Genomic DNA, 19,119 nt, shown 5'->3' with positions numbered 1-19,119 from the left:
TTGAAATTTTTGTAGGGGTGGGCTGCTTTGTCGAGAAAGATCTTGCTGACACTGTCCAAGCGTTTTGTGCATGTGCATTTCAAGTGCAGTAGAAACCAGCCGATGTAGGGGTTGCTGGTCCGGTATGCAAAGCATTCGACTACGTAGGGCGAGTTGTACTGAGGCGGCTCTAATCGCAACAAGAAAAGACAAGCGTGCACCGAGAACAAGACTGATACTTAGAATCTCTGTGGCTCTTATTCTATTCATGGTACTCAGTTGAACATGAAATGCACGTTAACGTCATTGTAGGTACACGCGGACCTCGTATTCAGTGGTCCCGCTTTTCACCCGATTTCACCTTGCACAAGCATAATGTGCATAATCATGGTGCTGGAAAGTGGCAATGATGATCTACAGGGCTAATTTCCTTTGGAGCACCACTGGTAAGTATTCATTTCGAATGAAAATATTTTTCAGCAGTGGTCGCTTGATAATTTACGTAATTTCGGCTTTAAAGTGAGAATACCTACAATTTTCTGGATACCACAAAGGCTACTGCTGGCTGTGGATATCGCCCCACGTCATCTTAAAATTAGAGCATTACTCCACATTTAGTGTGCATGTGGTATTTTCTGACTGCAAGCATTGCACACAAGGAATCGCGCGGGAAACCTATATTTGATTTCTTACAAAGCACTTGCACGATCTTTGCAGCTACGTACGGTTGCTAACAAAAAAATGTTGCGCTCAAGGGTAATCAACAGTTTACTTAGTCAAGGTCACTGCTACATGATGATGCACTATATAAAATAATCGGAGGCGAAATGCATACCAAAAACTATCACAACCTTGATCGCAGAAAATCAGAAAACGCAGGAATTCTGAAATAGCGCAGGCCAACAGAGATGATTAAAGGGATACAAAAACAAAAAGCAGCACTACGATCATGTCGCTATAGTGTTTTTATTCTTTGCGCCCATTCTCACGCTGCTTTAAACGTTCATTATGCATGTTCATCTATGCATATAATTTCATGTGGTCTTTGGTAGCACTGTTCACATGCTGTGAGGCAGACAGAAAATTGAAACTCTGCAACTGAATTCCGATGTCTTGTATTGCGTGCGTTACATGCATGTGTGGGCGTTATAATATTGTAATAGCATGATGTTATATAAAAAACCACAGTCGAAACAGGACGGCACAGTACAAGCAGTACAAGATGCGACAAGGAGCATAGATGTGGGGCGGGAGGCACCTTTGCAATCTGAGAGTTGTGGGGGTTCTTGCTAGGCCGTCGAGCTTCTTCTGAGGTCTAGGCCGCAAACACCGAGCTCCCGCGATCGCACACCACGGGCGGCCGTTCTCACGGCCGCAAAGTGGTAATGCGAAGTACGACACAACACAGAACAGGACTTTGCCCGGGACATAATTATTGGGTCTTCCCAAAAGAACGCTGGTGAGGATCTTGCTGGTGACCCTATCCTTTTGGATGGGGCCTAACAGCTATATGGGCAAGATGGTGACAACAAAGAAGTAGAGCGGGGAGGTATTTACCTTGCGTCCTATTGTCGCGGCTCGCTGTCGTCTCTCCTCGGCGGTCGGCAGTTCCCGCCGATCTCGGCGCATCTTGCCCTTTGGCCTTTTTCAGCCAATGAGCGTCGCGTCTGCTACGCCTAGCGGTGCGCTCCTGCGCCCGGCGAGGGAAGAGGGAAACGCGGCGCTATTGAGGAACCCGTTTGGGTTACTCGTCCTCGGAAGGAAAGGAATACTTTTGTCCCCCTTCGTCCTCCGCGGCGCGCGGTGTTTTGGGGGGATGCGCAGTTCTCCACGATCGCTACAAAGTCCGACACGTCCTCCGCCGATACCACCCTTCCGGCATTTCCAGAGGTAGCTGTGTGGCGACACTGTATGTAGAAATTGCGAATATCAAACACCGAGGAAACTGTTCACTGCTCTATCTATCTAGTAAAAAAATATAGAGATGCATGATGCCAGATAACCGAACAGTCCTGCGGTTTCCTCACGTTTGAAGCAACTACGATAGAACGCTATGCTCGGCTGCTTCAGCTGCAAAGCACGAAACTCGAGCCTAAGCATTTTGAGTCAAACCCGCGCTCCTCCAGTCCCTGCTATAGCTCCCTCATGACATTTTCTGCTGAGTGCTAGCAAAGGGGTTTACTCCCCGCAACATCGTTTCATAGGCCAAGTCCCCTCTGTCTTTTTTAACCCCTCCCCCCTTTTGCTGGCATATGTATACCCCTACTCTCCTTCGGCGGAATTTGCACGACACACTCAGGCTGCATCGTCACAGGTTTAAATATAAAAGGTAGAAGAAACTTAGTACCTGGAAAGTTCCTGCAGTGGATAGTCTGCTGCACTGACAAATGCGGCGGAGAGGCAGTTTGCCCGAGTGCAGCCCTTGCGGAATGCTCGCACCGGCAAAAGCAGCGCTCTCGTCAGTGTGGTGTTACATCTCCAGGGTGCCTATAAAGCAACCAAACCTTTTGCTGTCACTGCTGTTTGCTATCACTGCTGTTTTAAATTTTGTCGCAAAAATTTAAGAGTTTAGCATGATTTGCATATTGTTTTCCAGAAAATTTTGGTTAAACAAAAGCATGTTGAATATAAATTTTATCTGTGCAATATAAAAACTATTGCTTTCTAAAATATGCTGTTTGCCCCTAATATGCCGAAAAACTGCTAAAAGATTTGACCTCATTTATGCGCAGATACATATCCTCAATTAAAAGCCCTTGCTTCACAGGCAGGCTTTCTTGAGATGTGTGGGGCTTGATAACAAATGTTTGCAGTTATTCTTTTTTTTTTTTTCACTTATTCGTTTGTTCTTGAACTGTGGCATGAATGTGTTCATGCTTGATAACTAGCTGAAATAAGATGTGCAGCACGGAGGAACAGTGTAGGCAGCAATAGAACCAAGGTCTTGTGTAGAATGAAGGCTAGAAACCTCTTCGAAAGTTGTGTAGTTCATTTCTGCTAATCGCGAGCTTGGTCTGCTTTTTATCTGCAAATTCGGCTTGTAACGCCAGTATTGTATTGTTCTTGTTTGTGTTTCTGGTGCAGTCTTGACAAAGCGGCAGAACAGGTCAAGAAGGGAAAGACACTGCAGTACACCTTTGTAACACTTTACTGAATCTTGTAAACAGCGCCACCTTGCACATCACACTTCAAAGGGAAACACAGCGTTTTGTGCATTTTTACTCTGCACTCCATTTTCCTTCATTCTCTCACTGTATCTTTTATTGTACGCCATCATACTCTAGGCCCTCCTCTAAAATGCTTAGACCAAAAAGCCTTTTTCGCCTAATGTCTGGCATGCTCATTTCACAACAAGGCTGATTTGTTTGTGCCATCTTCAGAATCTCAAATCATAATTTTCTGTGGATGACTCCGAATTTTCTTCAGCATAAATTCCTTAACGCTCTCGCATTAAAAATCTAGGAATTGTTTTTGATAAAGGGTAATTTTTTACCACCCATGGTTTTTTAAAGCATAAATAGGGCTACTCTGACTGCATTTTGAAAATTTGAGGAGAACGACTTCATTCACCCATTCTCATAACTGAAAGAATGAATGTATGTTACTTGAGACATTGATGAACCAGCTGAATATGCATGTAACCTTGAGTATTCTAGGCATGAGATGTGAGCTTTTATATTGATGCCAGTCTGATGAAGACAAGGAAAACAAGCAGAAGACGACGAAGCTCCTTTCGCGCTTGGACCCTACGTCCCTAGACTTCGCCAACACCGGGCTCTTTGTATTACCGGCTGTGCAGCCTTCACGTGCCTTTTTGCCTACGTGACATTTGGTGGAAGTGCTGGGTAGATCTTTCATGTACCGGACGCCCCTTTCAAGCCGCGACTGCAGCCAAGGACGCACTCCCAGGGTAGAAACGCCTGTTCATCGGGGCAGCCGGCGACTATGTGGCCTATCTCCCAAATTCGGTCCGCTTCCTGATCTACAGTCTACAAGCACACAGACTATCACTATGAACACTCAAGAGATAGCTGCCAATGTCCTGCTTCACCAGCGAGACCCCCCACGCTTTCATGGTCTTCCCGATGAAGGCGCCGAGGACTGGCTGGACCAATTCGACAGGGTGGCCACCTTTAATGCCTGAGACACAAACACGAAGATGCGCCATGTGAGACCATACGGGCCATTGTGTGCGAAGAACTGGTAAAATTTGCCTACGCTGGCGCAGCCGCAAGTTGCATCGGTCACCGATGTTGTTCACGATGAAGTGCAACAAGCTTTGGGTGCCGTGCCGCTTCTTGCAAGTCCTCAACAGCCACCTACAATGAGTTACGCCGCCGTCGCAAGCCGTTTTCTGCCGCCTTCAACACCTTGTTACGAAGCACCTGTGCCGGCCACTCCCCATATGCCACCTTCCCAGTCCACTTTCCTCCAGTGACCCAAGCACCGCCAAACTGACATCTGGCGAACCGCGGACTACCAGCCGTTGTACTACCATTTTGGCGAAGCTGGGCATGTCTGGCGTCGCTGCCCGTACGAAGAGATGGGTCTTCACGGGTTCCTCTTCGGTGGTCGCTGTCCGCAGCCAGGAGAGCGCCCATGAGAGATTGCCGAATACCTTTCTAATCCGGAATCAGTCCAGCTCCACCAATCACCTTCGCCCCGCCGCTATGATGCCTCCGAACCGCGTGACCAGTCTAGAAATTCCCATAGGGGAAATTAGACGCAGCAGCCTCTAGAGGTGTGGCTGCTCAACGACGAAAACTACCCTCTAACGACACAAACCATTTTGCCGACGCCGAACAACCCAGAGACTACGACGATTACCAAGCCGCCCAAGTTAACAACTCAACAAACTGCAAAGTCCGACTGCTTCTCTAAGACACCGCACCTCTTCGACGCACCGAAGCCGAGACCGGACACCTCGACATTACCGCACCGAGACGTCACCGCCAGCTGATTTAGACCTTTCAGTTGACGGCATCGCCGTAACCGCTTTGGTGGATACTGGGGCCGATTATTCCATATCAGTGGATCATTTGCCGCGGCACTCAAGAAGGTTACGACAGCTTGGGACGGCCCACAGATACATACTGCTGGAGGACATTTGATTACACCTAGAGGAACGTGCACAGCGCGAGTCACAGTTCAAGGGCAAACCTTCCCGGCAACGTTTGTTGTGCTATCGGATTGCTCCAGAGACGTTATACTGGGTATGGACTTCCTGGCGGAAAACGGCGCCATCATCGACCTGCAGTCACAGTCTGTTCAGTTTTTGACTGAGAATGCCCTCGAAGTTAACTGTGTTCTGCCAGCGCCGCTCCACATTATCGACAAGCACGTGGCTGTTCCTGCCCGCTCCAGTGTAATAGTGACCGTCGGTGCGCACACCCTCCGGGGATTTGAAGGTGTCGTCGAGAGTAAACCGCCTTTGCTTCTCGACCGTGGCATTGCTGTTGCTCGGGCTGTCGTCATCCTCGAAGATGGCAAAGTAGACTTACTTTTCACCAATTTCACCAACGAACACCGGTATCTCAATAAGGGAACAACGGTCGCTTATACTGATGCCATCGCTGAAACTAGGTGCGTGTACAGTTTAACTTGTGATCCTCAACCAGAACAAGAAGTTGCCGACCTGAAGTACGACATAAGCCCGGCACTACTGCAGACGGAGCAAGATATCCTGAGGAACCTCCTCAATCGCTACAGAACTGTGTTCGCGTCGCTGCCGCGCATTGGTAGCACACACCATGTAAAACATGGTATTATTACTGACGATACAATACAACCACTCTGACAGTCACCCTATTGTGTCTCATCTAAAGAAAGTGCCGCAATTACCACTCAAGTTAAGGAAATGCTTGATCACGACGTTACTCGGCCATCTCAGAGCCCTTGGGCGGCACCTGTCGTCCTTGTCAAGAAGAAAGACTGCACATTACGGTTCTGTGTTGACTATCGATGATTGAACAATGTAACTAAAAAGGATGTTTACCCTCTGCCCAGAATCGATGATGCTTTAGATCGCCTATGCAACACTTAGTATTTCTCTTCCATGGACCTCAAATCTGGGTACTGGCAGATCGAGGTAGACAAGAGGGACCGCAAGAAGACTGCATTTATCACTTCAAACAAGCTGTACGAGTTTCATGTTATGTCGTTCAGCCTATGCTCCGCGCCAGCGACCTTTCAAAGGCTTATGGACAACGTCCTCGCGGACCTGAACTGGCAGACGTCTCTCGTATACCTGGACGATGTGATCCTCCTCGCCCCTAGTTTTGCAGAGCATATTCGTCGCCTCGAGGCGGTACTGCAAGCTATAAAGTCCTCCGGCGTTCATTAAAGGCAAACAAATGTCACTTCGCCTACGAAGAATTGAAATTTTTAGGCCACGTCATCAACATGACAGGGGTTCTTCCCGATTCCGAGAAAACTGCTCAGCGTGTATGAATGCTTTCAAACTGTAATGTCTAGATGTTAAATGCGTCCTCTATGCAGGCTTTTCAGAAAGAAAAAAAAAAACATTTTGCTTTTTATTCTGCTTAAAATAATGCTTCCATGTTTCGTTTTTCTTGTTGCTTTTAGCTGTTCTTCATTTAGCCATCCTTGTTCTGTAAACTTTTAGCTGCAAGTTTTTTAGTTTAAGAGCACTAGGTAATGCTTACTAGTGCGGCTGTTGAAGTACCATCCCTATTAGTCAAGATGCAGAAAGGGCCACAACGGCAATCAGTGACATGGCTTGGCTTCTTTTCACGCCTCGGAAAATAGCTACTCGTAAGCTGTTCAGTTCCTGGAATTTGTGAAAAGAGACCAAACCAGCTTGTCTACAATCAGTCTAATGGATATTTAAAAAATGCAAGCAGAGTACATGCTTGTGGTTTGGATGGTGAACTCTGCTTATACTAGGGTTTTTTGTCCTCCCTTGTTCCTCTCCTAATGTTCCCCTCATGCTCACTCTCGCTTTCTTTCTTGAGGAGGGTTTCACTGCATTTAGAAGTGTGCACAGTTGTCTTTCATGCTTGAAGCCAAAATTCAAGCACCGTTGGTTCAATAATTTCGACCAATAATTTTGAGCCTCGCTATGCCATGTGTCATAGCGATTGTTCATGTGTCAAAACCAAGGCAGCTTTAGAAAGAACTCGATTTATAAATCATTTATCCACTGGAGGAGAATACCATGCAGAGGTGCAGCCAAGATATTATGGAGCATACATCGGCCTTTGAAATTTTGCGAAGAATCCTATGGAGAAGATGGGAGGGTTTCTTGGTTTCATGTGCGAACACACCAGCGGCATGTGTGTGTAAGGTACTTGCTAATTTTTGCTGGGGAAAGAGTGTGAGGAGTTTGATTACCCAAAATGTTCTGCACAATATGGTAGCCGAGGCTGTACTGGAACTGGCCTGGAACCAGCAAAGTACATTGCAAGAGGGTGGCAGTCTACTGGTGTATGTACTTTATTGGTACAGTTTCTTTTTTATTCTGTGAAGTTGTTGAATTGTACGGTTGTGTTTGTTTTCGAATTTACCTAGTCAAATTAAATGGGGTGGACCCCCCCTCCCCCTCTCTCTCTTTCTCTTCCTTTTTTTCTTTTTTTTTTTTTTCGTTTAAATTTTTGATGCATGAGTTGGTTTGTTCTTATGCTTTATTTTTACAGGGCAGGTATTAAGTTTCCTTATACAGAATCCCTAACTAGCCCCTCAGGGTAATGGTCTGGGTGCTGTGTATTTATGCCAGATACAGCAGCAGCAGATGTGTTTGCTTGAAGGTGATTTTTGGCTGTGGTGCATTGGATCTCACTTATACTAAGTGCCTTGTCTCACTTCAAGGTCACAGTGGTTACCAGTCAGTCACATTGCTCTGACATATGCTATGGGATCTGGATAAGGAAAATAATGTGTGCGGAACCTTTCAGGGCCAGAGGAAGACATTCCTCGCAAGCTGGAGTACATGGAGTTCGTGTGTCACGCGCCTTCGGAGTACTTCAAGGCTCGCAAGTCACCCTACCCCATGCAGAAGCCCCCTGGGCCAGAGTGTGGGTTTATCTGGACTAGGATTGGCCCTCAAATCAGGCCAATCCCCACACAGGAAGAAGTGTTCGGGGCAGCTTAGGAGGTGAACTGCCCAAGTGACATGCCGCATCTCTTATTGGCTGTGAACACCTGTGGGCACAGTCCAGGACCTCAGTGAGGAAAGCCAGATCTGACCAGACATTGTGCATTTTGGTATTTCCCAGTGTCCTGTGCTGTGCACCCCCTGAGAAGTGTGGAAGTCATGGAGTGGTTTTGTGTGACTTGTAGTGTGAACTGAAAGTTCATTTTTGTGTATAGGATTAGTCTAGTTGTTAGTGAAGTCTGTGCTGTACCTTGCATTTATCAAGTTTTCTGCTTGAAGAGGAGCATCCAAAACTTCATGCTTTAGGAGCAGGGAAAAGTTTGGATGCAACTTGGTGGTGAATTCCATTCACAGATTCGTAGCAGTCTGCCTGCTCTGTGAAACAGGGGTTCCATTTAGCATAGATCACATGCTGCAGATCTTCCAGAGAAAGTGAGAGGAACTTGCGCAGAACTACTGATTGGCTGCTAGTGAAGGATGCACTTCGCATTTTTCTACTCTGCCGCATGCCACTGAAGAAAACGTCACGCCAGTCTCTGATCAGTTGCCTAATTTCAGCAGAGCAGTCCAAGTTGCTCCACAGAGCGATCTTGGCTTGGCAACTGCTCATAATCTGGCGGTCAATTAGCCTCTGTCTGAAAACACTGGGAAAAGTGGATCTGAAAGTGCTCCGAATCTGCGACTGGTATTCATAACCACCACGCATACTGTTCTGAGAAAAAAAAAAAGTAGTGTATTTTCGTAGGCTTTTCTTATCAGTTCAACACATTTACCACAAAATGTATAAGAGCAATAGTTTTGATAGACTCATAAAGGAAACAATTCATCATGGACACTGATGAAGCATTGGTATGGACCTTGTGCCAACTTAAGACCATAGACACCAAATTTTGGTGGCATTTTTCTTCTTGTTAATGATGTGTAAGTCATTCCTGTATATTGATCTGCACGCAGTTTTCGCCTACGACCGCTAAATAATTTATAATTGAAGACCATAGACACCAAATTTTGGTGGCATTTCTCTTCTTGTTAATGATGTGTAAGTCATTCCTGTATATTGATCTGCGCGCAGTTTTCGCCTACGATCGCTAAATAATTTATAATTGAATTTTCTTTTCTCGCCAGTTTCGGTTTCGAAAGCCAAGAGATTGCTGTGATGTCACAGTCGTATCTTGATGCGCGGCATGAAAAAACAGCGATGTAAATGCCGATTCTTCGCTTGCAGTGATTCCTGTTCATGAGGCAGGCTGGCTTTATCAATGTAGTGAATTCAAATGGCACAGCAATGATTATATATTGCTGTATTTTCATCCCTCGCGCGACCTATACTTGACTGTGACGTCACAGCCATCGCTCGGCTGTCTAAACCGAAACCAAAACAAGGGGAAAAAACAAAATCGATTATAAATTATTCAGCAGTCGTAGGCAAACATGACGTGGTGATCCTTGCACAGTAATGTCCTAGGCATCATTACAAACGATAAAACACGAAACCAAAAATTAGGTGTGTATAGTTTTTTAAGTAGCTTTAATTGACAAGTGGTTTATACATTCTTCCTTAAGTGTAGCTGCTGGTGGTGCTGTCATCTCATCTCTTCTTGATGTAAAATATTGCCAAGGTCCACATGCTGTTTTGTGTTGAAGAGGCCCTGGAACCCTGTTCAACATAATTGCAGAATCCCTGGGAACTGCTTGGCAAATATTCAATCGCAGAATTTTGAATGTAAGCTCTTTGCATTGTGTACACATGTTAAAATAAATTTTCTCTTTAGTGCAAAAGCACTACTTGACGGGGTAAACCGGAAAACCGCGAGGTGTGTGGGAAGCCCTGACCTTTGACTTTCCCTGAAAAAGTGACCCCATCGGAGCGTATTTGAACCCAGGAATTTCCCTTGGGAAGCGAGTACAGAACCTCTTAGTTACCACAGCAGATCATGCAGCATGTCTAACAGCCAGACTCTCGTGGTCTGCATCACATGTTGTCTTCATAAACTTCCATCCGTGCACAGTGGATAAAAAAAAAACGCCGCTACTGATTGCCCACTTAAGGTGCATTGAGCGGTCCCAAAATATTAGAATGCGACCACTAAAGTCCCCAGTCAGCAGTTGGCCCACTCTTTGCCCAAAGCCTGATCTTGAAACCTTAGCCCTTGTACCGAGAGATGGAATGCGCAGAGTGCAAGTACTTTGCATTTGGCTGAAAGGCCACCATCCGGCCTCACCTCCTGACTGCCAGTGTGCGTGAAAATCCCTCCCACCCTAGTGACACAGCTAATAGAATCTAACCATCCACTTGTTAAGTGACATACATGCATGACATAGAGTAGGGCAAGAGGTCAACAAACTTGGAAAGGGCTCACCAACTCTGCTGCATGTAGAAGTTTATATTAGTTGCCTCAAGCATTCATGTCATCACAGTCTGGGAATTTGTTCAGTTTATATGCTGTGCTCACTTGGTGTTGCAGGGCCCCTTTAACTAATTGGACTTGCGAAGCTTAGCGGCGAAGAAGGGCATATGTCTGACACTTGTTAAGCATGACTGTAATGCTTGACAAAAGCTCATGCAGGCTCTCTCTAAAAAAAATGATGAAGCACTTTTGGAATGTAAGCTAAAAACCCTTCCCTTACAGCATTTGGTGTCCACCGAGAACTGCGACAGGTACAGCTGCTTTCCTGTAAGCCAGTTCACAAGTAAAGTATAGGTGTCCACTGAAAAGTGAGACAGATACTACGCTTTTCCTAAAAACCAATTTACAAATAATGCCCATATTCACAAATGCGCCTCGACTCGATACTCCACCTCCACTCCAGTGCCGATTGAGATTTGTGAACGCTGCTCAGCATTTCCTGCATTTCCCCTGACAAGGTCTCTTGAGAAATCCTCTTCCACTCGAAGCAGCTCAGATGGCATATGGGGACAATGTTAAGGCCAAAACTTGGCCTGAAAACTGCTTGCTGCAATGTGTAACACACTTGTTTTTTTCATGTCATGCCTTCTGAATAATCTTTGCAGGCAGCCTTGACATTTACAGCATAGTAAAACTTGTTTTGCGGACTTCATGAAAAAAAGACTGCTGTGAAATATAGCCGAAAGCGCTTATACATCTGGCAACAGTTGCTGCTGGTGATGGTTTTCTTTGCGTAAAACATGGCGTAGGCTTTGATAAATGGTGTGAATACTTGGGTTTATTCAGATTTGTTGTGAAATCTGTTATGCTCGCTTTTTGCCTTCAGAGGGCTCGGGAGCGAGCGGAAAAAAATGCGTGCTGCTTCGCAGTGCGTTGCTACTCATGCACACTGAATTCGACTCTCCAGGTGCAAATGCTGCTTTCGGTTTCTGAACATGTTGGGGGCTGTAATTTAAAACGTGCTTGAGAATTTATGCCCTTCGTTGACCATGAACATCCCTTCATAAAATGAACAAACCAACGCGCTCCCTCGAGAGCGCTGCACGTCTGAAGTACGCTCAGGCAAAGGGCAAACCAGTAATGCTTGGGGTGCAGCACATACGTCTGTAGAGCTCTACCGCACCTCCAGTGTCCCCCAGCTTACTGCATGCAACACGCCGTTCCCCACAAGTTTGCCGCAAAATGCGCGCCTTAGCTCTGCACTCGGTAGGTTGTGAAATGTTCAGGTATCTGGTGACGACTCGAAATGTGCCCCCACCACAGAAGCGTAATGCAATGATCAACTATAGCACTGGCGTCTGTGCTGTGGCTGATCACTGTTATCCATCCATGCTCTCCGTGAGCAGCAGGGACGGTAGGAGGCTAGCCATGGCCACACCCATAAAACGATAGCGTGCCAGAAGTTTCGGGTCGCTGTCACTCAGTAGATAGAGAAAGGTTCGGTGCAATCTCATCTCCACTTTGGTGTCAAGCTTGTAAATCAGTAGAATGATGTCCACGCAGCGAGCAAGCGATGAGACGTCCACCATGTTTACTGGTGGACTGGTGGTCAAGGAGCACCCTACGTAGCTTCGTTGTGGACTCGGGATTCTCGAGAAAACTTGAGTTTTCTGAGGAGTGATTCAAGTGGAGGTTGGTTTTTGAAACGAAAAACAGGCCTTGAGGGCCGCAGGGAGTAGAAGTTCAAGTAAAAGCGGGTTTGTGAGCACGGCATTACGCATAGTCGTGCAGCGAAAAGTTAAGATACTGTGCTTTTTCCTCAAAAACCGACTTAAACAAAAAAATTCCACCCGCCGTAAGATGCTTGATGACTGAACTGGAATTTCTGGGTTCGAAATCAACCACGGTGGCCATATTTCAATGGAGGCAAAACTCATAGGTGTCTGTGTGCAATGTCAGTACACATTAAGAATACCCAGGGGGTCGAAATTATTCAAGCCCTCCACTAAGGCACTTCCTTCTCTCCTTCCTCTTTCACTCCAAGCTTTCTCCCTTGCTGTGTTGTTCAGGTTCTTTTTTTTTTAATTTCAGAGTGAGAAAGGTGGTGTTAAAGCCACTATCGTATCTACCCTCAAGGCGAAGTTTGAGTGTCCTCCTGATTTGGACTGTCAAACTGTGTACAGCCTTGCTAGACTATGTGCAAACGTGCTTAACAGAGCTTTTCCTCATATAACTATGGTTCAAGCCTTGTTTGAAACCCCTACTTTTTTTTTACATAAATTGTTCTTGCACCAGAGTCTTCCAATTTTTCATGCTGCATAGTCAAATATCGTACTGAAATTCGGTAAAAGCAAGAGCTAATTGTCTTTTTAGCAGAATTATTCTGCTAGCACCTCGATACAGTTTTGTCTAGTATGTTTGTGTTTTCACTGTTCTTCAAATGTTTCACCAGCTAGCCTGCCAATACATTTGTTCAGTGCCTCTGGTTGCACCACTGCCTGTGATTGGTCAAGATGTGCGACAACATCTGGAGGACAGGAGCAACTGCCTGTGTTGTGTGCAGATCACAGCTCTCCGTGGTGCTGCAAAAGCTGTTATGACGCACTCACACCTTTCAAATGACTATCGGAAGTTTCACCATGTACCAGTCGCGCCCACGGCCAATGCAGTATCACAATGGCGAAGAGTAGAGGCTAGCCACCACAGTCTACTGGCTTGGAAAATTTGCTTTGATACGTAGAATGGCATTTTGCAAAAAAAGCTCGTTGTTGAAAACTGAATATCTCAGTGAAGCCCTGGCCAGTATTCAAGGAAGTGAGCGACCAGTACCCAAGCTGGCTACCACCATAGGACACCTCATGCCACGCCTGGAGACCATCATTTTGGAGAAAAGCGCTTCGACATTGTGTGCAGGAACTTCTGCTCTAAATGCGCAGCATTGTACTTTGGGGAAACAAATTTCTTGCGAAGAATTAAGCTGCAGTAAGCTGAGGTCACACAAATGAGCAGCGTGTGGTGGTCAAGCAATCCTCGGTGTGAGGCTACAAGAATTACTTTAACAGAGCTGTAGCATTGTAGATAGAGCTAAACCTGCGCAGAATTGGCTGCCACTTGGGTCAGCACATTCAGAACGGAAACATGAATTGTTCCGTCTGAGCCCTTTCCTCTTCCTACACCCACATTTAAGTTCATTGACCTAGTCATTGACTAACTCGCAGCAGTCACATTTTGCTGAAAATGCCCGGTATGTTTTATAACGTGTTTTATTACAAGGCCTCATCTAATTTGCATCCTCTAGCCTAAAAAGTCTGGCCACTCATTTTGTTTGGATCGTCTAACTGTGATTTGTAACAAGGCTGCGATGGGTACAAAATGTTGCATATGAGCAGCTTCAATGCTTTGTTCACTGTATAGAACTGAACCTTGTGAATGACACGTGCGGCTGATGAATTGAGCATCTGTGGCTGTAGCTGTATCCTTTCATTGGAAAAACAGATGTGTAAATAGTACTGCCATGTGCTGAAGCTGTCAGTCCATCCTGCCACGGGATTGCACTCTTTGAACTGGTTACTGTGAGATGTCAATGCACATTAAAGAACCCTAGGTGGTCGAATTTTCCAGAGCCCTCCACTACGGCATCTCTTATAACCTGAGCCATGCTTTGATTCGTTGAGTTTATGCCTAAACCTAACCTTGACTTGTTCGCGATCAACACTTTACACAAATGCCTACACGCAAGTGAGTCCTGAATTGTTACTAAATAATGCAATTTAAAGAATTGGAGGTAGCAGCCTTGTATCATATTTGTTCCCATTCAGCAAGGTCTCTTCTTGGGAATGGTGAAATGCTTCTTTTATTTCAGAGAAGGTAGCAGCCCTATATCACTTTCCCTCCTTTCTGTAGTCTCTTCTTGGGAGTGATTAAATGCTTTTTTTATGGGAGAAAATTGGAATAAACCTCTGCATCGTTCAGCTGTGCCTTTTTGACCGAAAACTCTAGAGATTGCATTAGGGACAGGGTTTGCATGCATTTCCCATTACGATAGTTCTTCCAACAGGTGTTCTTTGGTTGGCTTGAACTTATCCCTCTTCACAGCAGGGGCCATTTCCTCTGTAAGGTTCTCATCTTGCAGGAAATGATGGCATCATTGTAGCCATGTGGCCATAGGTGCTCATGGAGCTGAACTCTGAGCGGTGCCACTTGTCGAATCAGGTGCTCAAAATTCGTTTGACATACTTTGCACATCCACACTGTGGGCAACGGAGCGCACTGACTATGTTGAAAGCTCATTTGGGTGGATCGTAGAATCTTCAGCATGATGTTACAATAGTCATCACGGACGGTGTTTTCACTGTCCTCTCCTCTGCTCATACGGGATGTGGGAGATTTAAACGGCGCCTTCAATTGATGCTTGTGCCATTGTTTTAGGCATTAATGAAAAAGTGAAAATGAAAAATGAAAGTGGCAACACAATGTCTTACCTTGGACCCTGTAAGGACAGCAAATTTGAAAACTGCCTTGTGTTTCTGAAACCAATTAATTTCCAGTATGTGTAACACTATCCAAACATTACAATATTTCTTCCTCGCGTTCTTAGTCATTGTGAGGACCGATAGTCTGTGTATTAATTATGGAGTGTTGCAAAAGTTCGACACTAAGCAGTAATGCACAAGACTGAGGCCAAGCCAAGCAAACAAATGTTTTATTAGCACCGTCCTTTTTGGCTCATATCACATACAATGTAAAGCATACCCGTTCACTAGTGGTAACTTACAAAACAGTGCGATCCTTGTTCAAACAAAGCATCACCTGACAGTTTGAGCAAGAGACTTGTAACTCCCTGGGCATGCCTTGCCGTGTATTCCATGTGGGCCAGTGCTGCTTGCTGTCTGTCCTCACGTCGCAAGGGACATTGCTCACTTTTTGCAAGTGATGTGACATTTTCAATTGAACGCAGTCCTGGTGGTCGCTTGTGCATGATAAGGAGAGGCATTTTGTCTAGGTTATCGGTGACAGTCCCTGCAGCTGAAGGATTCTCTTCTGCATGAGCCATGCATTTATACATCAGCCATTTTCAGTTCATGCCAAAATAAATACATGTGCCAGCATTTTGGGCTTATGGAGAAACGATATGAGAAGCAGGTATTGTCAAGGAGGGCCACACCTCCCATCAATGTTAGGCAGGAATGATCGCTGCACTATCTACAAAGGCATGCTTTTTCTTTTCTTGCTATTCCATCTTTTCAAGTAAGCGGATTAGCTCCAATGCAGTTGGAGAGGAGAGTTACAGAGGGGTTGCCATACCACTTCATGGCCACCATTGTGTTTTGATCACAGGAGGCAACTGAAATATCACAGGTGCCCCCATCTCATTTTTTCATCCATTCTTCAAAAAGTAACCTGCCGCACTTGAGTCTGTTTTCGTGGACCAAGGTTTCGTCCACTGTCGACTTTTTTTCTTGAGGCAAGCCAATCATGTTGCTGCGCAAGGAAGTTGCCATGAATTCTCACTCAACACTAGTCTTCTTAATGTTTTGGTGGCTGCTTCATTATCGAAGAAATGTAAGTGCCTTATTTATTTTCTCAAACCTGTTTCGGGCTATAACACGGGCCACTAATTCGATTCGGCTTCCACTTTCCCAGAATCTTGTGCATGTTTCCAAGTCCCATCCTGAAGAGCATCCCCAGCACAGATGTCGGTTCCTCAACAGTGAGGTTTAGGGGCATTCCATGATGCTGAAAGGAGTATTTGTTGCTCTCACCCACAACAGCTTTCAACATGGATCGCGAGGCAAACATGTCAAAGTATTGCGCTCTTCGGGTCTGCAGGTGGCAACGAGAAGTCGTTCTCGAAACTCACTGTTTCATTATCGAAGTCCTTTTTCAGTCATGTGTACCACTTCTTTATGTTACTTCACTTCAGATCCCCTGCATGAAAATGTGTTGTGCTTGGAACTTCTGCCTCAGCCTCGTCAGCTTCAATCGAGTCAGTCTCTTCATCACTGCTGTCTCCAGACACTTCATCTTCACTTCTCTCATCAGAAGGAAAACCACACTCCTTAATGTCGATTACATCCAGTAGGTTTGCACAAACAAAGCGTTTCGGCCTCTCTTTTGGTACGGAATAGAACAATGACATTGAAATGGCAGAAGATGCCTGAAAAGTTGTTAAAAAAAGCAAATTGAGCAAACCAATATTAGGGCAGTGATATTAACGGTAATTATATGAATACATGTCACAATAGAGAGCATGCATTTCATGCATAAGAACAATGTTGCATGAATGAAAATTTAATAGTCACTGACCAAGGTCAAAAAACGAAAGACGTTTCAGGAACACTACGGCTCCCTTGTTCACAACCATGATTCCTGACCAGACGGTATGTCGTCAAACCATCGACTACAACAATGTTGCTTATCTGCAACAGCTGAAATTATGAAATTTTCTGCCCAGTGTTACACATATGCGACACCGCATGCAAAAAATATCTTCGAAAGCACAGCAAGTGCGAAGCAAACTTCTAAATTCTAGAACTGGTTTTTAGAGTGTCCACTACATATATTAAGTGAAGAAAGCAGCACTGGTTCACTCAACGACTGGTCAAAAAGTTTACGATCACTAGCTTGCGGAAGATGTGGGTGCTACCATTTTGCAAACTGCAACAACAACAATTTCGGCCCCCAAGTAGCTATAGTAAATTGGTGGAATTAAAGAGCCTCAAGCGACCATAGTATGGACAGCTTTTAACAAAGCATTAGGATCCTTAGGAAATGCATATGCAACAATGAGCAATGACAGGTTAAGGCATCTGTCAGTTAGTTTGTTCTACATAGAGCTCACTGTGCTAGTTGGGAATTTCTGTGCAACTCTTTTTTTAGTGTTCTTAAATTGTTTTTCTTTTTTTGCGGATTTTAAAGCATTTCCTTCTACCACGTTCCTCACATTTACGTTCAACTGTGGTGGCTCGAAGTTTAGGGTGCTTTGATTCTGAGGGGACCAGAAAACTTGGCTGCAACAGCTGTACTTTGAAGCAAAACACAAAAAGGGCCCATGTGCTGTACGATCATCAAATTAAATCTTTATTCCCAACATGTTCCCAACAGATGGAGGACTACGGAAAAAAAGCTGCCAATAAGCAGCTTGACAAGTCCATAGCCCTATATACATATAAGGCGGCATCTGGCAGCACCAAAGGATAAACAATGACAAACATATCAAGACACTTGATCAATAGAACAAAAGTGAAACACTCCAGCCAGATTAATCAAGCAGCAGGATACATAAAAACATTATTTTAAAACAGTGCTTGAACACAGGCAGATAGAGACAAACACATAGTGTTCCAGCACTGTTATAAAATAATGTTCAACCAACTTGCCCAACAAGCCACTTTACATAAAAACTTTTTCAACTTTCAAACATTTCTCTAAGTTCAGCAGTAGAGCAACTAATTAAATTGAAATTAACTGACATAATAGTTTGGTTAAGATACTGGTTAAGTTCGTTTCACCACATGACTGCAATTTGTTGTGGAAAATCAGCCTTGGAGAAGGATCATACTGAAGCACTTGGCACGTTTACATCATCGCATGCGCTGCTTTCACAGTACTAGCACTTTCAGCATTTGCCCAAGGCCACATTGCCGATGTGATTCTGGGCGTGAAAAGTGATCAAAGAGGTTGAAGAGAAATGTCACTTTGGCCGGCATAAATTGGAGTTCGATACAGCATGCAACTTCTTATACTTTTGCACAGGATTTTCAAGGGAATAAATAACCTGTGTGTTTGGAACAACAAATGGTTCAAAATATTGTGGTTCAGTGCATCTGGGCTTGACTGTATAGCCATCCTGAACTGCCAGCTTACTTTAATGGAGTGGAATGATGGTCAAAATGCAGTAAATTATGTTCAATCGTATAGCCATCCTGAACTGCCAGCTTACTTTAATGGAGTGGAATGATGGTCAAAATGCAGTAAATTATGTTCAATCGTATATTGGAGCTGAAACTACCATACAGTGTTTCAACACAGATTACACAAATGCTAGTAGCACGTTAAAGAACCCCAGGTAGTCGAAATTTCCGGAGGCCTCCACTACGGCGTCTCATAGCCTGAGTCGCTTTGGGACATTAAACCCCACAAACCAACCAAACTAACCAACAAATGCTAGTAGAGCTGTGCACGGGCCCAGGCTGGCCCGAAAGCCCGGCCCAGCCCACAGGCCGGGCTCGGGCCGTTCGGAAGCCCTCTACCTCAGGCTCGAGCCGGACCCTGGTTAAGGTTTATTTACCTTGGGCGAGCCAGGCCGGATACCATGATCACGATCGAACATATGCAACTTTTGTGAAAGCGCAAATATGGCCATAGTGTGATAAGCATCTTGAATGTACAGTATTTTACCATGTCCTCCCCACGAGATAACATCCGAATTCTTTCCCGGCGTCGGCCTGCCTTTCCACCCCTCTTTTTGTCGCGAAATAATCTTTGGTGCTGTCAGTGGCCGAGCAGAGGGGCCGCTTGTGCCATTAGTTTCGCTTCTCCGCTTTGGTAACAACTGATGTTTAGGTGAAAGGCACATGGTAAGCCAGGCGAGCTCACTGAGTATTTACTACAAAATCAATAATTTCTTTAGGTTCAGAGCTAGCGCAATCTTGGTCATTCCAGCCACAAGTTGTAGCA

General features: G+C 45.1%; 1 protein-coding gene and 1 pseudogene across 1 annotated transcript in view; one reads left to right on the top strand and one right to left on the bottom strand.

The window, feature by feature from the left end:
• The window catches only part of LOC146187433 (GATA zinc finger domain-containing protein 1), a 51,266-nt gene extending 38,530 nt beyond the window's left edge, over nucleotides 1-12,736 (top strand). The window contains exon 4 of the mRNA XM_084607698.1: nucleotides 7,893-12,736. Within this exon, the coding sequence (XP_084463824.1) occupies nucleotides 7,893-8,089 (197 nt within the window). The 3' untranslated portion in view covers nucleotides 8,090-12,736. The remainder of the gene's footprint in view (nucleotides 1-7,892) is intronic.
• A 2,386-nt stretch (nucleotides 12,737-15,122) lies between these two features.
• On the bottom strand, nucleotides 15,123-16,651 carry LOC146187432 (uncharacterized; annotated as a pseudogene).
• Between the last annotated feature and the right edge of the window lie 2,468 nt (nucleotides 16,652-19,119).

The sequence above is a fragment of the Amblyomma maculatum genome, chromosome 6 (assembly GCF_055883805.1).
Source record: "Amblyomma maculatum isolate TAMU_Amacu chromosome 6, ASM5588380v1, whole genome shotgun sequence".
In the NCBI taxonomy this organism is placed as follows: domain Eukaryota; kingdom Metazoa; phylum Arthropoda; class Arachnida; order Ixodida; family Ixodidae; genus Amblyomma; species Amblyomma maculatum.
This window is presented reverse-complemented; position numbering and strand designations above follow the sequence as displayed.